Source organism: Buteo buteo, chromosome 24, assembly GCF_964188355.1.
Source record: "Buteo buteo chromosome 24, bButBut1.hap1.1, whole genome shotgun sequence".
Classification (NCBI taxonomy): Eukaryota; Metazoa; Chordata; class Aves; order Accipitriformes; family Accipitridae; genus Buteo; species Buteo buteo.
The window spans coordinates 8,392,108-8,408,833 of NC_134194.1; the positions used below are offsets into that span (position 1 = coordinate 8,392,108).

The following is a 16,726-nucleotide window of genomic DNA, read 5'->3' on the forward strand; positions in this document are numbered from 1 at the left end:
TGTAAGGGGGGGGTCCCCAAAAGGGAGTCGCGTGGGGAAGCGGAGGGGCGACGCTGTCCAAAATCGCGTTTGTAACCCGCTGCTGTCGTCAGCAAAGGCTGAAATTGCAGAACACCCGTTTTCCTCGGAAGTTGGGATAGGTGCTGCTTTTTACCAGGAGGGCATCGCTTATACCTGCTTCAGGTGAATTGGTAGTAAGAGGAAAACACGGAAGTTCGCACTAAGCGTCTTGTTTGGGAAAGACTCTTTTAATTTTTCCGGCCTGTGTCTCTTAACTCTAAAATTGCACCGCCAGATATGACATCAGATTCCCAGTTACTGTATGTGCTAGTGTTTTGCAAGATCTGTTACTGCCTAGCATGATGATTCATCAGAGGGATTGATCTTTGGAAGATGGACAGCTCTGCAATTTCCACCTGGAAAGCTGTCATCTTAATGGGGAGTATAGAGGAGAAGTTAACTGTGGCAGGTAAAAGTCCACGTTCAGATTGTTTGGTGTTTTGTCGTTGTACGCACCAACATAAGCAAAGCATAACAAAATCCAGGGCAGCGTTGCCATCTGCATTTGCCTCTTGCGGTATGACGTAAAACCGGTCACATCGCTCCTTCGTGCAAAAGCTGCACTCCATTGTGCTGCCTTCTCAGGTGACACTCCCTAGAAATGAACCAGAAGACGCAAAAATGCAAGATTGAACGTTCCGGTTTGAGGCTCATGTCTAAGGCCCGTCCAGGTTCATTACCGGGCCCATCACAAAGGTGGGTGACTCGTCAAAGTGAGCAGACACGAGGCAGTCTGGCCAACACAAGGAGGGGGCCCTTGTGACTCCTGAGATGGTTTTTTGAGGGAGAGAGTGTGTCAGTAGTATGTCTACCCTATGGTAGGGTAAGGGATTAGTGCTGCAACACTCAGAATTTCCTTGGGCCCAGCACAATTGTCCCGGTGTTCCCAAAGGTGTTTAGATAATGGAATTGGTTAGTGGTGCGTTTTGGGATGCTTGGCAGGAGTGACTGGTTCCTGCAGTGCTCCAGACACTGCTGTTTGGCTCTCCTCTCTTGGGGCATTGTTTCTTTTGCTGCCTGTTGCAGAAGAGAAAACGTGTAAAATAAACGTGGCTGGCGAACCCCCACAAGAGGCAGGCTGGCAGCTGACATTGCCTGGTGGCCCTTCGCCCAAGTACCTTCTTGTAGAGTTTGCAGGCTCCTGTTGTGTCTTTGCTGTTTTGGGTGGAGGATTTCTTTCGGCAGATGCTTACAAAAAAAACCATCTGGAGCATGAGTTTGTGTGAGAGATGGTGCAGGTGAGGTGAGTTGTCATGTTGCAGTGACCTCCAGGAGGGTCGCCTAAGGAAGGTGACTCCTCTGTGCACTTGAAGCGGATTGAGAGCTTTTAAACTGTGGCAAGTCACTGCTGGATGTTTTTAGTTTTTCAGCAGAGCTTAGAAAAAAAAATGGCTCACGATCCAGCGGTGTTCCCAGAGCAGTGCTTGTGTGCTGGAGATACTAAATGTTTTCAGCCCTGATCCTGCCAGAGGTAGTGTGGAGACCTAAGAGCCTAGTAAGGACAGCTCTGTAAAGATAAAGGGAACCCTCTATGACTTGTTTTACAGGCTTTGAAAGCCCTAATTTTTTATAATGATTATATTAATTATAGACCCATAGAGCAGATTTAATGGACAAGACCTACTCCTTAGGTGTTCACCCATTCTGTAATGCTCTGTGTTGGGATTGGTGCTTATAAAAGTAAAGGCATTGAGCTCTGGCTTAGGGAAACAGCCACCTTCAAGATCTTTGTGAGTTTCTGCTGTCTGTGTCGGAATATGGATAGGGAAGAGCTTAACAAATCCGCCTCTGGTTGTTTTGATCTGTTTGACTCGCTGCAGCTGGAAAAGTTGAATGTGTTGGGGGGCTGATGTAGGGACTTAAGGACAGTGTCCTTTCTTGATGGATTAGGACTTATCTTCAGAAGTTGGTGTCTTGCCTACCTGCCGGAGCATTTTTACACTCAAGGGTGGCAGTGAGATTTGTAATAGGGTGTTTGAGTAAATGTTTCTGCTTTTTCAGGAAGGAGGACCGTCGAAGCAAAGCCTCTCCTTGCTTCTTAACCCCTCCTCCCAAAAGCACAACGGCGTGGCAGTAAGTGGAGCAACCATTAGATCGAGTTAGACAGCAGCGATACTGCTGATGCTGTAAGCCAAGGCTGAAGCTCAGCTGGAGTGGCACACCAGAAAATTTTCCTGGTGTCTTGACAAGATGCGTGTTACATTTCTATTGGTGTGCATTCCAAAGTCAGGATACAAGAAAGCAGGGAGGATCCTTTGAGTCCTGAGATAACACGTGGTCCTGTCCTATGTGGCGAGGCTTGTACTTGACACGGCTTACTGCTTGTGAGGGACGCTGGCAGAGCTGGTAATGATGCCTCATTTTTACTCTCTAATGACCTAGTAACGAGGTCTGTGTGACTGTCCCCTCGTTATTATGCGTTCTCTTCTTATCATGTAAATAAATGCAGCCAGCAGCCTGACTGGTGAAGGCATGATGGTAGTGTGTGTGTCTGCTGTAGTGAAGGAAACATTTTCTGGCAAAAACAGCTTTGCACTTTTGGCCATAAACCAAATTCAAAGTATTTTCTCAAATTCTTCTATAGAGGAGAAGCGTGGCTTGCAGTTGAGACAGCTCGACCTTCTGGAACATGTTGTACTCCGCTGTGCCCTGCACCAGGGCTGGTGCTGATGCAAGCATTGGTGCAGACAGGTGTTAACAGCACCCCATTTTGAAAACCTGCTGGATTTATTTCAAGAAATGTTGCATCAAGGCACTTGGCACTTCTTAATTTTTAAAGCCATTTACATCTTGGAAGTAAGAATGCGCAGGATTTAATGCCTGGCACTGCAATTGCCAAGCTTTGCCTGCACTAACTTTTATGCGGGTTTTCATTCTAGTTGCAAACGCTCAGCCAGGAGAAAGCGGCGTATTTCCTAGTGGAGATGCAGGTGGTGTTTCTTGAGTAGAGTTTCTTGCTTGCTCTTTGGCAGATGCACTGGGCAAATAAGCAGTACTTTCCAGAAGGCACACCTTAGTTGCTAGCAGCAAGCACCAGAGGTTAGCTGACTATTGTTCAGAGAGAGCACGTGTTGCTTTATGCCAGAGCACAGCCTGGGTTGGCTACCGGTACTGAGGAGAAGGCAGGGGAAGATTCATTAGCTTCTCACCCCTTGCTGACTAACTCCCCATAGGGCTTTCCTTGAAACCAGCCTCCAGTGCAGGAGATAAAATGTATGGGAAGCTTATTTTACCTTTGGCATTTCTTTCCGTTCCGAGTAGATGCACGCATGTGCCTGCTTGGGTATCCAGCTCAGTAGTGCTGCACACACCTATTTCCAAAGCGTTGGGCAATTCTCGCTCTGTCGTGGCACGTTAATTGTGGAGCTCTCCTGGCTGTTTGTTGCAACAGAGCTGCTATCGCAGCAGGAGTCCTCCCCCCTCGCCCCGCCCCAAGTTTCCTCTCTGAAATACTGTTTTGTTCTGATCCCACAACTTCATGTTTGAGTAACTCTTCCCGTCTTGTTGGGGAGAATGAGGGTAACTGGAACTCACTGCTCCAAAAAAACGTGAAGTTTAGCATTTTCCCTCCCCCACATACCTTTGCCCTTCAGCTTTGTGCTGGACCTTTGCCCTGTTCTGCACTGTTTGTTTCGGGAAGGCTGGGGAATGCAGTGCAGCTCCTGAGAGCTGACTCACTGGCCCTGGTTGTCGGGCTTCAGCGCTTGCTTCTGCTGCGACCTCCAGTTCCAGATTGCCAGGTCCGAGGCGTCGCTGGAGGGTTCTCACGAACCACCTCCTTACCCTCACAACTCTTCTTTTAAGCTGTTTATTGCCTGTGGTGCCATGGATTTTCCACTGGGATTGCATCTGGGATCACTGGATTGGGTAGCAGAAGGACTCGGGTCAGATGTGAAGACAAAGCAAGTGCAAAAAGCAGGGCTGAGAATGGGGGCACTGGGGCTGCAATGCTCTGCTCTCCCTTCCAAATTATGACACCTGATCCTTTCGCTGTGCTCAAATAGTGTGAAATTATGCTCAGGGGAACGCCAAATGCCGGCTTGGATAGAGTTAGGTTGCTGTTTGCATACTTGAAACTACTTTGTAATGAATCTCCCAACACCACCTCAGTGGTAGTGCTTGTTTGGCTAAATAAGGAATGGGCATTTTAGTAGAAAGCTGTGCTATCTAGACCAGGTTGAATGTTTTAATCCTTGCAGTTACTATGGCTGCAAACAGCAAGGGTTTAAAAAAAAAAAAATCATCTTAATGAAAACTTAAATACGCTTGAATACTGCCAGAGGATTGTGGTGTCCTTTATGGTGTTGCGCCTCTCGGAGGAGCTCTGCTCCTATCTCAGTAACCAGGTAAACAGAGGTATGGTCGCCTTGCTGTAGATCTGGCAGATAACCGATAGGAGAGCTGGGAGGGCTTTTTGCTCTGCTCTTACCGTAAGTCCAGTTGGGAGTGGTGAGCTTTGTTCATTCCCAGCCACAATACACGTTTACGTTATGGTCTTTAAAATATTATTTATCCTCTGGTTGTTTTGGCATTGGAACCTTTGCTGAATTCCTACCAAGGGCTTAAGTCTCCACGCTGCTGGCTTTGTCAAATCCCTGGCTCGCTGTGCACAGAGGGAGCTGAAGGACAGAGGTGGTGCAACTTTGGTGATACCTGCTGGACTCTCTCGTGGTGGTAATGCCGTCTAGGTGGAGCTTTGCATGGGCAAGGAGTTGTCTCCTGGGGTTGGGTAAAGCTCTGGGTACCCTGTGTGGATGTGTGATCTCTGGCATAGCCAGCTCTGCATTTGTCCCTTCCTTCGCTTGAGACAGGACTTCAGTTCCAAACTCACTCTGTGGGTCCAGGTGCTTTTTAGTGATCTCTGAGTGGAGTTGGGAGACTTTTCTCCTTGCATTGAAATAACTGGCTAATCTGAACATCTAGTAGCAAATGATACAGCTGCATGACTTGAGCTGGTCAAAGGAGAGGTAAAAGAAAGGCTTCGAAGAAGTTAGTGCAGTGCTGCGAGAACTTAAATCAGCTACTGGTGTATTTAGGCAACAATAATTGGCGACCAGAACAAATGGGAACTGAATGCGGCCTTGAATAAATCAACTACCAGACTTCTTTGTGGGGAGAGTCCTGAGTCAGGGTCGGTCTGGATTGCTTGGCTGAGAGAAGTGGGTGCGCACGTGAAGGTCCTGCAGCCATGGAGTAAAAACTGGCACAAGGCATTTGGTGAAAATAGGTTTGCTGGTGGCAATCTTCATACTGTGCAAGATACACATTTTTGGAGGGAAGGGTTGTGGAAACCGTGGTCAAGTCAAGTGTCAACATGTTTCTAAACAGAGGCTCATCCTGTAATTGCAGGTTCCCAGAAGGTCCTCTTAACTGAACTTTCCTCTATCAGAGCATGCATTTGTGCTACAGTCTGGGGGGCTTCGGTGGACAGGCCTGGGTGGATTGCCTTTTCTGAGCAAATTGGCCCATGATGTGTTGCAGCCCTGCTGGTTTTGGTATTGCACTGGGCTGCTAGAGCCAACCTTAGCAAGTCATCCAGCCCGGCTTCAGTGTGACACTTGCTATGGATTTTGCCAGGGTCAAGAGCATTTCCTGCGGCATTAAAGCTACGTGTGCTGGGGGATATTCCGCTGTGACGTGCAAGGAGAGGGAGGAAGGGCTGTGAACTGGCTGATTTAATACCTGCATTATCAGTGGTTTACCTTCAGTGTCCTTCTGGAGCAAAGCTGACTTAGGAGCAGCAGCTTGCTTTGACACTTCCATGGGTTATAGCACTGTACAGGAACGTGCAGCGGGCTTCAGTGCTCTGCTGTTGTTGTGATTTTATTTTTCTTTTTTTGGTTTTGAGTCACCCTGTTCCTTTACATGGTCACAAGTCGGAAGGATTGGTAGAGATCTCTGCTGCGGATAGCTTGGGGCTGATGGTGTGTGGGAGGTGACCGCGGTGGCCCTGGCTGGGTTGGATGCTCTAGCATGACGGGTGAGGTGGAAGCCTCCATTTGCTATAGAAATAGGCAGTGGAGGTGGCTGTTGGTGTGATTTGAGGTCTGTCGGTGCCGCTCAGTCACCAGAGGTGACACAGGCACCCTTTCCTCGCTTGATCTAGAATATGGCACTCCACTTCCCTCCGGAGCATGCATGGCATGCACAACGTGCTGGCAGGCACAGCTTGCCCCGACCTGTGCTCCTGGGGGCCAGGCACCCCTTGAAGTGGCTGGAACCAGGTCTGCAACCTGCTGCGTTAGCAGGCAGAGCTGACCCCTGAGCTGGCCGCACACCCGCAGGTGCTTCTCTCCGCTTGCGACTTGCTCCCCAAAGTGGCCCTGGCCTCCAAAGGGGCTCAGGAGAGGCATCCCTGCCCCACGAGGAAGGTGGTGAAGGAGAAGCATCTCTGGTGCTCCACAGCGTTAGGTGTTTGGTCTCCGGCAGGCTCTGCAGAGATCCCTTGGTGATGGTGAGAGTGGCAGCTGGGGGGGGGGGCAGTGGGGAGAAACAGGGGCTCTGATGGGGCTTGTGAACCTCACGTGTCCTTGACACACGAGCCAGAGTTAAATGGTGATTGGAAAGCTGGGCGGAGGGGGGGGCGCGGAAATGTGCTGCATGTCCTTCCCGCTGGGCAGCGGTGCAGCTGGAGGGGCTGTGTAAGCCTGGGAGGGCAACACGAACGTGGGAGCCTGGTGCTGCTCCGCTCTTCCCTACCCAGGTATGGGGGTGCAGCCCCGGAGGCCGGGGGGGGTGGTGGGAGGAAGCAGAGTCCATCCCGAGAACACTGCTGAGCACGTTTTTCCAGCTGAGCGGCAGCGTGTGCCGTGCTCCTGCAGAGTGACTCTGCAGTCTGCAGGGCATGGCTGCGCGCTGGAAGGGATCTGCCGGCGAGAGGGAGGGCGCGGGGGGGGGGGCTGCTTACCTCTTCTCCTTTCCTGGTAGTCATTTGACTTCTTTGATTCAGCTGCTGGATGCATGCGTGGAGAGGACAGAGGGTTTTCAGGGCTAGATAAGTTAGGTTTTAAGAAGTCTGAAACACAGAAGAGAGGTGAGTTTTTCCTGACTAAATATGTGGGGAAACAAGTATGAAATGGGAAAAGCCACAAAAACGAGGAAAGGGTAGAGTTTTGTGGATGGGAAAGTAAGAGAAAAGGTGTGTGGGGAGATTGGTGTCTTACCTGCCTGGTAACTCGGAGGTGCTGCCAGAAGGTGGGTACGTTGCTAAATACTTAGCACTGTCTCTAAGCAGATTATTTGTAATACATATTCAGCCTTCACACTAAATCACTCTGCTTTTCTTTCTTCTTTATAACTGCTTTTGAAAGCTTCTGGTCAGTGGTGCAAATTATTAATTTACCAAATGTTAGTTACCAAACTATCTGGCTTGCGCACTTACAGATGGTGAAGCTAGTGATGGAATGAAATAGTGAGAACTTATGGCTAATAAGAAATACTTAAATGTTTGATAAGCCAACATTCACTTCACTTCAGACTACAGGAAATTAATTTCTTCAGATTCTCCAAGGTCAGATCTTCCATTTTTTTCTGTTAAATGTTGCAAAAGAAGCACTGAGTTTATTCCTGCAAGACACTTAGGATTCTCACTACAATAATGTTATACTTTTACTGTAGCCCTTCCAAATAGTCACAAAGTCCGCATAGCTCAAGAGCAATGTCTGTTTATGTCAGCTCTCCCAGCCTCACAGAACAAGCCTACTGAAAAGGAAGGCTTGACCATAATAACAAAAAGCAATGCTCTTGGCCTCATCTAGCACAAAAAGAGATATTTAAAGGAGTGACTGAAGAACTTCACCCTACCCGTGTCCCTCCAGACAGGCTCACGTTGGCAAGTCTGCTACAAGGCTGTGCAGGGCAACAAGTAAAGGCAAAAACAGAACAAAGAATTAAGTGTAAAGAATGACACCAGTATGCATGATGCTGAGAAATTATGTGACAGTAGCTGCAGATACTGAAATGTGGAGAAGTGCATCCCCAAAACGTTGTTGGGAGGTTTTACTCTGAAACAGAAGTGATAGGATATTTGTGCACAAGATCCCACCCAACAAGACAGAAAAGCAAATCACGGAGGTGTCTCCACCATGTGCTCAGATGACAAAGCATGAGACTTTGCTGGCTGTAATCATATTAAATTTACTTCCCAACTCCCAGCTAAACCTTGAGAGCTTGGGGGAATACCTAGTATGATCTAACGCATCTTCTGAGTGCTCAGAAATCCTCTGCCACTCTAGAGGGTCTGGCACTGAGCTGAACGGAAGGGGGACTGATTTGTTTTGGCTTCCCGGTCTCAGGTGAACTCTTCTAACTCCCCTTTTTTTAATCGGAGAATGATAGGTGTGACATTTGCACACTGTGCAGGGAGGAATTTGCTGTAAGTGACCCACGTTTTTCAAATGTAAAATTAAACCTCTAAGTAAAAATGTGAAGATGATTTGGAAGAGACGTGGCAGATTACAGGCAGACAACCCTCATAACTTCAGTTGGAGCTGAAATCTGAGTTGATCTAATTAACAGCAGAGATGTGGAACCAAGCAAGGATGGAGTTTGGAGGGTGATTGGAAAAGCTGTGTGTTTGATTAAAACCAACCAGATAGCCTGGACTGGAGGAGGGAAACATCTCAGACCGTGAGTCTGATGATTGCTAATTCAGTTAAGAGATTTAATTATGTTGTCTTCACTGTGCTGCCTTGTGTATCCTACAGACCCCTCCTTGGCCCTCTGCCCGCAGCCCTAAGGTGGAGAGCACCTTGAATTTTCAGTTCCTGGGGTTTTCACAGGGATTTGTGGCATCCCTGCCTGATGTTACGCGACATACCAGTGATACTGGGACATTTGAGGAGGTGGGGGGGGATCCTCTTTCATGGAGAGACTGGATTTCTGGCTACAGTAATGGATTCTCCTCTGTAGGGAGAAGGATCTGTCCTGCTCAGTGCTTATTAAGCTGTCCTTAGGCGAAGCTTCACTGTGGTGTCTGAGACTGCCTGCCCTTGATGTGCACGCAGAAAAGCGTGTTGCAGAGCAGTGTGCGATAACCCCATCGGAGGGAAACGCTACCCTGTATCGGTTTTCACAGTGTGGGATCCAGTTGGTTTCTGGGCCACACCAAAATGGTTCCTGTATTTCAACAAGAGTCTGACATGTTAATTTTGCTTGATCATGCCTGAAATTTTACTGCCTGTTCAATACCCAGTGGCTTGAAGAACAATTTGGGGAGGGTGACTGTGATCATTGGGCCCAGACTCAGGTAGGGTAGATCTCCTGGAAGGCTGGAGACTTCCTGTGGTGTCACTTCAGGCTTACTGGTGATTAAATGATGTGAGGCAGAGAGCTGGGTCACCAGCTGCTTCAGGGGAACAGTAATCAGGCACCTTTAAGGTGCCTTGGACTTCCTCTGCAGCTTTTCGTCTGGTGCATGAATAGGATTGTTAGGGCTTGTGGTTAGAGCAGCAGTGCTTTGTTCCTTGTCCGTTTTGGAGATGGGGGGAGAAGGGGTTAATGGAAGTGAACACCCAGTGTTTGTTCTCTCCAGTGCAAGCACTGATAAGTGGATGGGAGAAAAAACAGCCGTGACCTTACAGTTATTCCTTGTGTGCCTGTGCATATGCGAGTGTTGGATTTGCAAGACTGTCTGTTTGGAGAGCTCTCATTTTTTCTGGTCAGGCTGACCAGATGCATTCCCCAGAACCCTGTTGGCATCTCTGGTGCTCGGAGAAGAGACCTGGACCGTCTTCCAAGCAGATCTCTGAAAGGTGCTTTTGCCTGGCACAGTGCCGCTCCCACTGGTGATTCTGTCTTCAGCCAGAGTCACAGCCCTGCTTGGTCGGCTCTGCTCCCCTTCTTTCTGGAAGAGACTGAATATCAGCACTAAGGTACTAATTTTGTGTGTGGTGTGAAGTAAAGCTAGGGAGCTATCTCAGACAGATAATGCTCTGATTTTGGAGGAGGTGATTTTTTTCCAGGGGTGTTCCTCTCGCAGCTCCGTGATGCTGGAAGTCTTCACTGCTTTTTAACTACATGAAGTTGGCAGCAGCAACCCAGCTGAGCTTCACCAAAACCATGGTCATTTATACACTGAAAACCTATTTCAAGCCTTTGTTTCCATGTGGTCTGTGGGAAATCAATGTCACAGCTCACACTGGCTGCAGCTCTTCAGCCTCTTAGCGTAGGTGGTGGGGGTGTCTGAGAAGGAACCAAGCCTCTCCTCTGGATGGAGAGCAGAAAACCACTTACTGGGGGTCTGGGGATCTGGATACCCTTGCAGAGAAACTGATTGTGGAGCTGGTAAATGCTTCTGTAGCTTTTTATCTTTTTTTCTTGCACAGACCTTATTGATGTGTTGGGACCTAACCAACATCAGGTTAGGGTTGATCCATCTGGCTTGGATCTTTCACCCATCTCAAGATTCAGCTTCTCTTTGAGGGGGTAAAGATACTTCTTGTTACAGTAGCTGAGCATTGTTAAGAGGCATGGGAGGTGTTTGCCCAGACCTAGCGGCTGGGGAGGGTTGGGAAGAGCTGGGTGGCTGAGAGCTGGACCCTCCCTGAGCCTGCTTGGCAGGTAATGAAGGAGGGGAGCAGGAAGCAAGCAAGATCTCAGGAGGGATGTAATTGGCCATGCTAATCTTTGGGTTTGGGGTTTCTTGCTTTGCTACTTTTTCCTAGCAGACCTCACCCCCTTCTCTGCTGAGCGTTGCTTTGAAGAGGCCTGTAGCTATCTCAGGAAGCTGTGCAGGCACTACCTTGGCCTCTGAGAGGGAGCCCAGCTGATACACATTTGAGCTGAAAAGTTGTCTGGGGATGGGGAAGAGATTCAAGTGGCACTGGTCTCTTTGCAGCAGACACTGGACTCTGTAATTTGGACCTTTTCCCTGCCTGTGCTGTTTGCACTGTGAGGATTGCAGTCATAGCCAGAGGAGCAGAACTGAGTTGTCCCTGCCGGGTGGCAGGTCAGGTTAGGAGGAGAGATCCCTGGAGATCCTGCTGTCTGCCAGCATTTCCCTTCCCCATCCTTCTCCTGGGCAGCCAGCGCAGCCCTGCAACTTTCGAGCTGTTGCGACCGAGTTCTGGTCACGTCTCTGCTGCCGAGTCCCCATGTGACCTTGGAGAGGTCATTTTTTTGCTGACGTCCCAGTCTTTTGTCTGCAAAATGTGGAGGATGATTTAGTTACAACTTCATGGGTCGAAAGCCAGAACATATCAGCTGGTGCCTTCCCATAGCAGTGGCAGTGTGGATGAGCCCTGTGTCCCGCTGGGAGCGGCTGAGGAGCATGGTATCGTGTACGCTCATACCTGTGTGTGCAGAGGAGCAGCCCTTGCTCAGCACACTGGTGCAGTGCTACCAGTCAGCGTGCTTTTGTGACCAGCAGGTGACATAAAGCACACTGAGGTCCTTTTCCCCCCAGTTTGGAGAGCAGAGTGGTAATTGCGGGGGGCGGGTGGTGGGGTGCAAAGAGCTGGTGGGGTGCAAAGAGCTGGTTCTCGTTGGCACTCTGCCTGCGGCTGTGCTGCCCCTCTCGGCAGTTACAGCTGCGGGTTGCTGTAATAACGAGTCAGCGTTTCTCTTGCATCAGGGCTAAAGAGCTGCTCTTCAGCTGCTGCCTCGTGGGCCCTGCTGGGAAGAAGCAGCATCCCTGCCTGAAGAGGGGTGCTGGTCGCAGAGGGGCAGGGAACAGGCAGTGGGTGGTGGAGGTCCCTTCTCAGCTGTAGCTCCTGAGCAGGGAGAAGGCAGGCTTCCTGTGAGGAGTTTTGGATTTGACACTGAAGCGTGGCTGGTGGAGGAGCCCAGTTAGCAGCGTGCTTCCGCAGTGAGCGGGGGGAGCAGCGGAGGGGATATGTGGGCTCGTAAATGGGGTAGCCTTTCTGGATCTGTCCCAGATACCTGAATAGCAGCGGTGGCCCCAGGGGAGGGGGTATGTGTGTGGATGTATCGGCTTTTCTCTTTAAATGCCCCATTTTAGCATATGGTCTCCTCCTGTGTTTAAAAATACCATCAGGCAAAAATTGGGATTCTGTATCCACCCCCCAGCACCACCGCAAATAAGGAGGACTGCCCTCAATTTGGTTACGTCTCCTGGGCTTTTTGTGCAGTAGCTCTGGGTATTGGTGTTCAGAGCAAGCACCTCTGTACCGGGTCTGCACCCGTATGTGATGGTCCTGAAAGGGATGCTTCACGCCCATCCCAACATCCTGCCGGCTGTGACACGCATCCTTGACCTCCTCCTCCTCCTCGCTCCTTCCTCCACCCGCCTTTGCTGATAACACGGAGATTCGTGAAACGTGGTTTCCGCTGAGATACTGTAGGCTGTATGGTTCATGTACAGAGCTGAGGAGGATGGTAGACGGCTTGGGAAATATCTGGCTTGGCAGAGACTGGTGGAGCGATGAAGCGATCATTGGTTCCCGTGGTGATTATAAACCCTCTGTTTAGACACCGAGTCTTTCTGGTTTTGGGCCCATGCTGAGAAGCAAAGTGTCTGCATGCTAGAAGGGGAAGGAAATGTGAGACCACAGGGCCCAAATTTCTTGGGTCTTCCTTGCTTGCATCGTGATACTGTTACTTCTTGCTCCTTGCCATTTGGCTGCCTGAGGGTTATTGTGTATAGGCCCAGCGTGGCAGGCTGGATTTGGCTGGGAGGTGCGGTGCAGGCAGGGGCAGACCTGCCTGGTTCCGATGTAGGGAGTGCCTGCTGCTGGGCAGGTAGTAGGTCGGGTGGTGGAGAGCTGCTGCGGGGCATCCTCTGCAGCATCTGGCCTGCGTCAGGTTACCCGGCATTGGGGTGCCTTGGGGGAAAAGCACTGTGTGTGGTGGGAGGAATTGGTGGGGCTGATTCGCTGGCTTCGGCTTTCCACGTTGGGACTTTGCTTGAGCAAAATACCGGCCTGGTCTCTGTGCCTGGGTCCCTTGTGTTTGATTTTTAATCTTGGGAGCGCTGGGAAGGGAGCTGACCTGGACAGGCAGCCTCAGTCCTGCAGTGTGCTAGACAGGCTCCTTGGAGAGCAGCCCTAGGGGTTTATCTTTGCCCTGCCAGCCATGTGTGCTTCTCCCTCCTTCCCTACGATGGCTTTCTTGGGAAGAGAAAGTGCTGCCTGATTTAGACTTCTGTTGGGCACCTCAGGTGCTGCCCTTAATTGGCAGGCTAATTTCTAATCTAGTCACTTGTGCTTGCAAGGGGAGAAGGTGTCCCAAAGGGTTGTTGTGCCTGGGAGTCCCTGACAAGCCCTGCCTCATATGTGTCTTCCCAGCTCCTATGTGTTGTCCCAGCAACCCTATTTTTCAGAAGAGCAAGTCCTGCAGACTGATTGCTCTGTGCTTGTTTTTGGTAGTGGGGAAAGCTGCCTGCAAGCCCAGCACTCTGGCCCGCTGCCCTGGAGAGCTTGGAGTCAAATCTGTGTCAGTTGTAGGTGTGATGAGTTGGACAAGCTCAGCCTCTCCCAGACAAGAGGGCTGAGGAGTGGAGGCAAGTGTCGTCCCTCAACAGGAGTTGCACTGGCAAACCTCTCAAGGTGAATGTGAGCAATATCTGCCCCAGTCATCGTGCGTGGTCCTTGCTTTCTACTGACCTAAGCAACTGAGGTGCTTCCACTGCGTTTTTAGGAAATGTAGTGGCAAATCTGCTATTGAATTGTTGTGGTTTCAGTGGCTGGTTGTGCAGATGGCTGGCCAGGCTGCAGCGTGCATTTGATGAAGAGTTGGTTGGACAGCATAGCAGGAATGCAAACTGGAGAACTGCACCTGGCAGGGGTATAGCAAGTGGAGTGTTTGCCATGGCCTGTAGTTCTTGGCTGGCACAAAGGAATTCCTTTTCTCAGCCATTGTAGTAGTATTATTATTGTTATTTAATTTTGTTTTTTGGTAATAGCTGGTACAGCTAGCTCATCCAAGCAGGTGGGATGTGCATTAACCAGTGCTTCTACCTTGTTCCTCTGCGGAGAAGCTGCCGTCGAGTTGCCCAAGTAGGAAAATGCAGAAATTGCCTCTTGTTTGGGACCTGTTAGATCAAGTACCGGCTGTTTCTACTCACTGTTGTAGGAGCCCGACCTCGTCAGCAACCATTGCAGAAATGCAAGATGTTTAGATGTACCTGGGTGATGCGCTGCTGGAGGGTTGTGGTAGAACATGCAGTCTACAAAGGATCCAGATCACTGCTTGGAGGCTTTTCTGGATGTGTTGGCTTTTCCCTGAGATTATGCCTTGAACATGGCCACAGGCCATAACCCTGTGTAACAGCGGAGGGAGTTTTGGTATTTTTTTTTTTTACTCCCACTTGCTTCTGCTGCTCATACATGGGATGAAAGCATCCCTGCCTGATCGCAGGGTCCACTGTTAAAGGTAGATAAATAGGAGCTCTTTGGTAGAGGTGTGTTTTTGCTGTTTCTGCATTGGTTGAGCCCAGGCTAGAGAGCATTGCCCTGTCCAAGGGGTAGTCCTTGCAGCAACTCTTGTGACTTTACGGCTGAATGTGTGTTTTGGACAGCTGATAAGCAGGAGCCAGGGCCCTGCCCCTGTCCTAGCAGGACCTTGGCTTGCTGGCAGCTTCCCTTCCCCCTCTTCCAAGTTCCTTGAAGAAAAAAATAGTGTATTGCTCTTTCAAAAGTGATGTTTTCATAGCTTCTTGCGGAGCCTTTATCAGCAGGCTTTCTCCACATGTGCTGTCCTCCATGCTCCTCAAAAGAATAAATCTTTCATCTGATCCTTCCCAGCTACTTCAGTGAATATCCTCCTCCCAGCAATAAATAGGATCCATCAGGAGAAGGACCTGTACCTCTAACTGGAAAGAGCTTATGGGGTGGGAAGGTTGAGTAATCTGTTTCAGCATCTGAAACCCTCCGGACTCCAGCAGCTCTGTGCAACGGGCTGTGCTTGCTGGCAGAGCCACCTGAGATGGGAAGGGGAAGGCGAAGGCATTCCCCTGGGGTGGTGTGTGATGTGCCAAGGCACCGGGTGTCCGCTTAGGTGATGGGTGCGTGCTTCTGGTTGCCTGTTCTCTGCTATAGGTGCTGTATTGGAGCCAGGCACAGCTGTTGATGTCCCTTGTGGCTGTGAAAGCCAAGAACCATCAGGAAAATGCTCATTTTGCTTTTGCTTTGCCACCTGCGCTCCCTGGCAGGTTACAAAGTTAGGTGTTCTCTGTGCAGGTTTCCATTTGATAATGCTGGCCAGCAGGAGCACGGGGGTGACAGCAGCTAGCTCATTGTGTGGAACTTTGTACATCTCGTGAGCTCTTTATTCCTCACCGCTGTCTCTTAGAAGCCAATATAGAAGGTTATTTATGAGAGCAATACCTTCAGGTAAACACTGTCTCCTTCAAAACGTTTCTCACAACAAGTGGTTGAATTGAGGTAGGTTGCAAGCTGGATTGATGTTTAACTTGGGATACTAAGAAAATACTTCCTCTGTTTAGTTAAAGCAAACAAATCAAGAGGGGAGGGACCTTTTAAATATGATTCACACTGCAGCTGCAACCCATACTGACTTTTTTCTTTTTTTTTTTTTTCTTTTACAGATATATTTCCAACTGATGGCCAGTCTGGTATGTATTAATTAAAAATGGAGTTCTTCAAACCTTCCTCTCCCATGCCTTCCCTGCACTTCTCTTTCTGCAGAGACAGCGCTAACCAGATTTAGAAGACTGGTACAGGAATATGCAACAGACATTAATTTAAAAAAAAAAACAAACAACCAAACAAAAAGAAAACACAATCCCCACAACCAGAACAAACAAAAACTCGTCAAAAAAACAAACCCCACACAAAAAGCCTGTCTAATATTTGGCCATTCCTACATGGCAGCAATATGTTTTATGCTTTCATGTAGTGATGACTACAACTGCTGGAAGGTTACTTTCCTCCTATACATTGTAGCATTGCAAATTTGGGTGTCCAGGCTGAAAGATTTTGGAAACTGGTAGGTCTTGACCATCACACATAACTGAAAACATTGATGTGTCAAGATGCAACTGTAACTCAGAGTCACTGCTGTTAGTCTGTATGTTAGCTGTATACAGCTTGATCTGTCCATGAACCTGAAGATGTATATTTCAATTTGCAATACTTTGAAAAGATGCAGACTTCCCCCTTGGCTTGTTTAGTCTGTGTGTTGCTGCTGAGTATCGCTATTAATGACAAGCGAGATACACACTGTATGGCCATCAGTGCAAGACCGATGAAAACTTCCTGGCCTCAGTAGTGCGTGCAGCCTCGCTAGGAGAGACCCTGCAGAAATGGATTGGGGCCCTAGGGAGGCGGGGGGAGGCTGCTCTGAGTGGAGGTCCCAAATTAGGAAGGGGATGTAGTTTTTAAAAGCAGCTATCGATGATCTCAATTCTTGCTTTTCCCAAACTGCTGGGAGCATTTCATCCAGGTTGATGTTGTTGAAGTGCCAAGACTGAAGGAAAGGTTTATGTTTTACCCAGTGATACAAAGACCAGTCAGTAAAATCCTGTTGTCTCAGAGCTGTAGTGCCTTGTGGAGATGTCCTGTAGCAAAGGCACTGGGAATGGGGGTCAGTGGCTGGCTTGTCCTTGTGTGGCCTCAGACATGTCACTATGTCCACCTCCTACCTGCATCTTTGGCTTTGCAAAGCTGATTTCAGTAAGAGTAACTTGTTTTAAGTGGTCTGGTGTAACATTGGAGACAGTGTAATTTGACTTCATGAACTGAACGGA

The 16,726-nt window shown here is 49.2% G+C and overlaps 1 protein-coding gene across 2 annotated transcripts in view; it reads left to right on the plus strand.

The window, feature by feature from the left end:
* LARP1 (La ribonucleoprotein 1, translational regulator) overlaps positions 1 to 16,726 on the plus strand; it is a 48,577-nt gene that overhangs the window by 1,122 nt on the left and 30,729 nt on the right. Inside the window, exon 2 of one of the 2 annotated variants that reach the window (XM_075056676.1) lies at positions 15,566 to 15,592. The exons of the other annotated variant lie outside the window; for it this stretch is intronic. Within the exon in view, the coding sequence (XP_074912777.1) occupies positions 15,566 to 15,592 (27 nt within the window). The remainder of the gene's footprint in view (positions 1 to 15,565; positions 15,593 to 16,726) is intronic. 2 annotated transcript variants of the gene reach the window in all.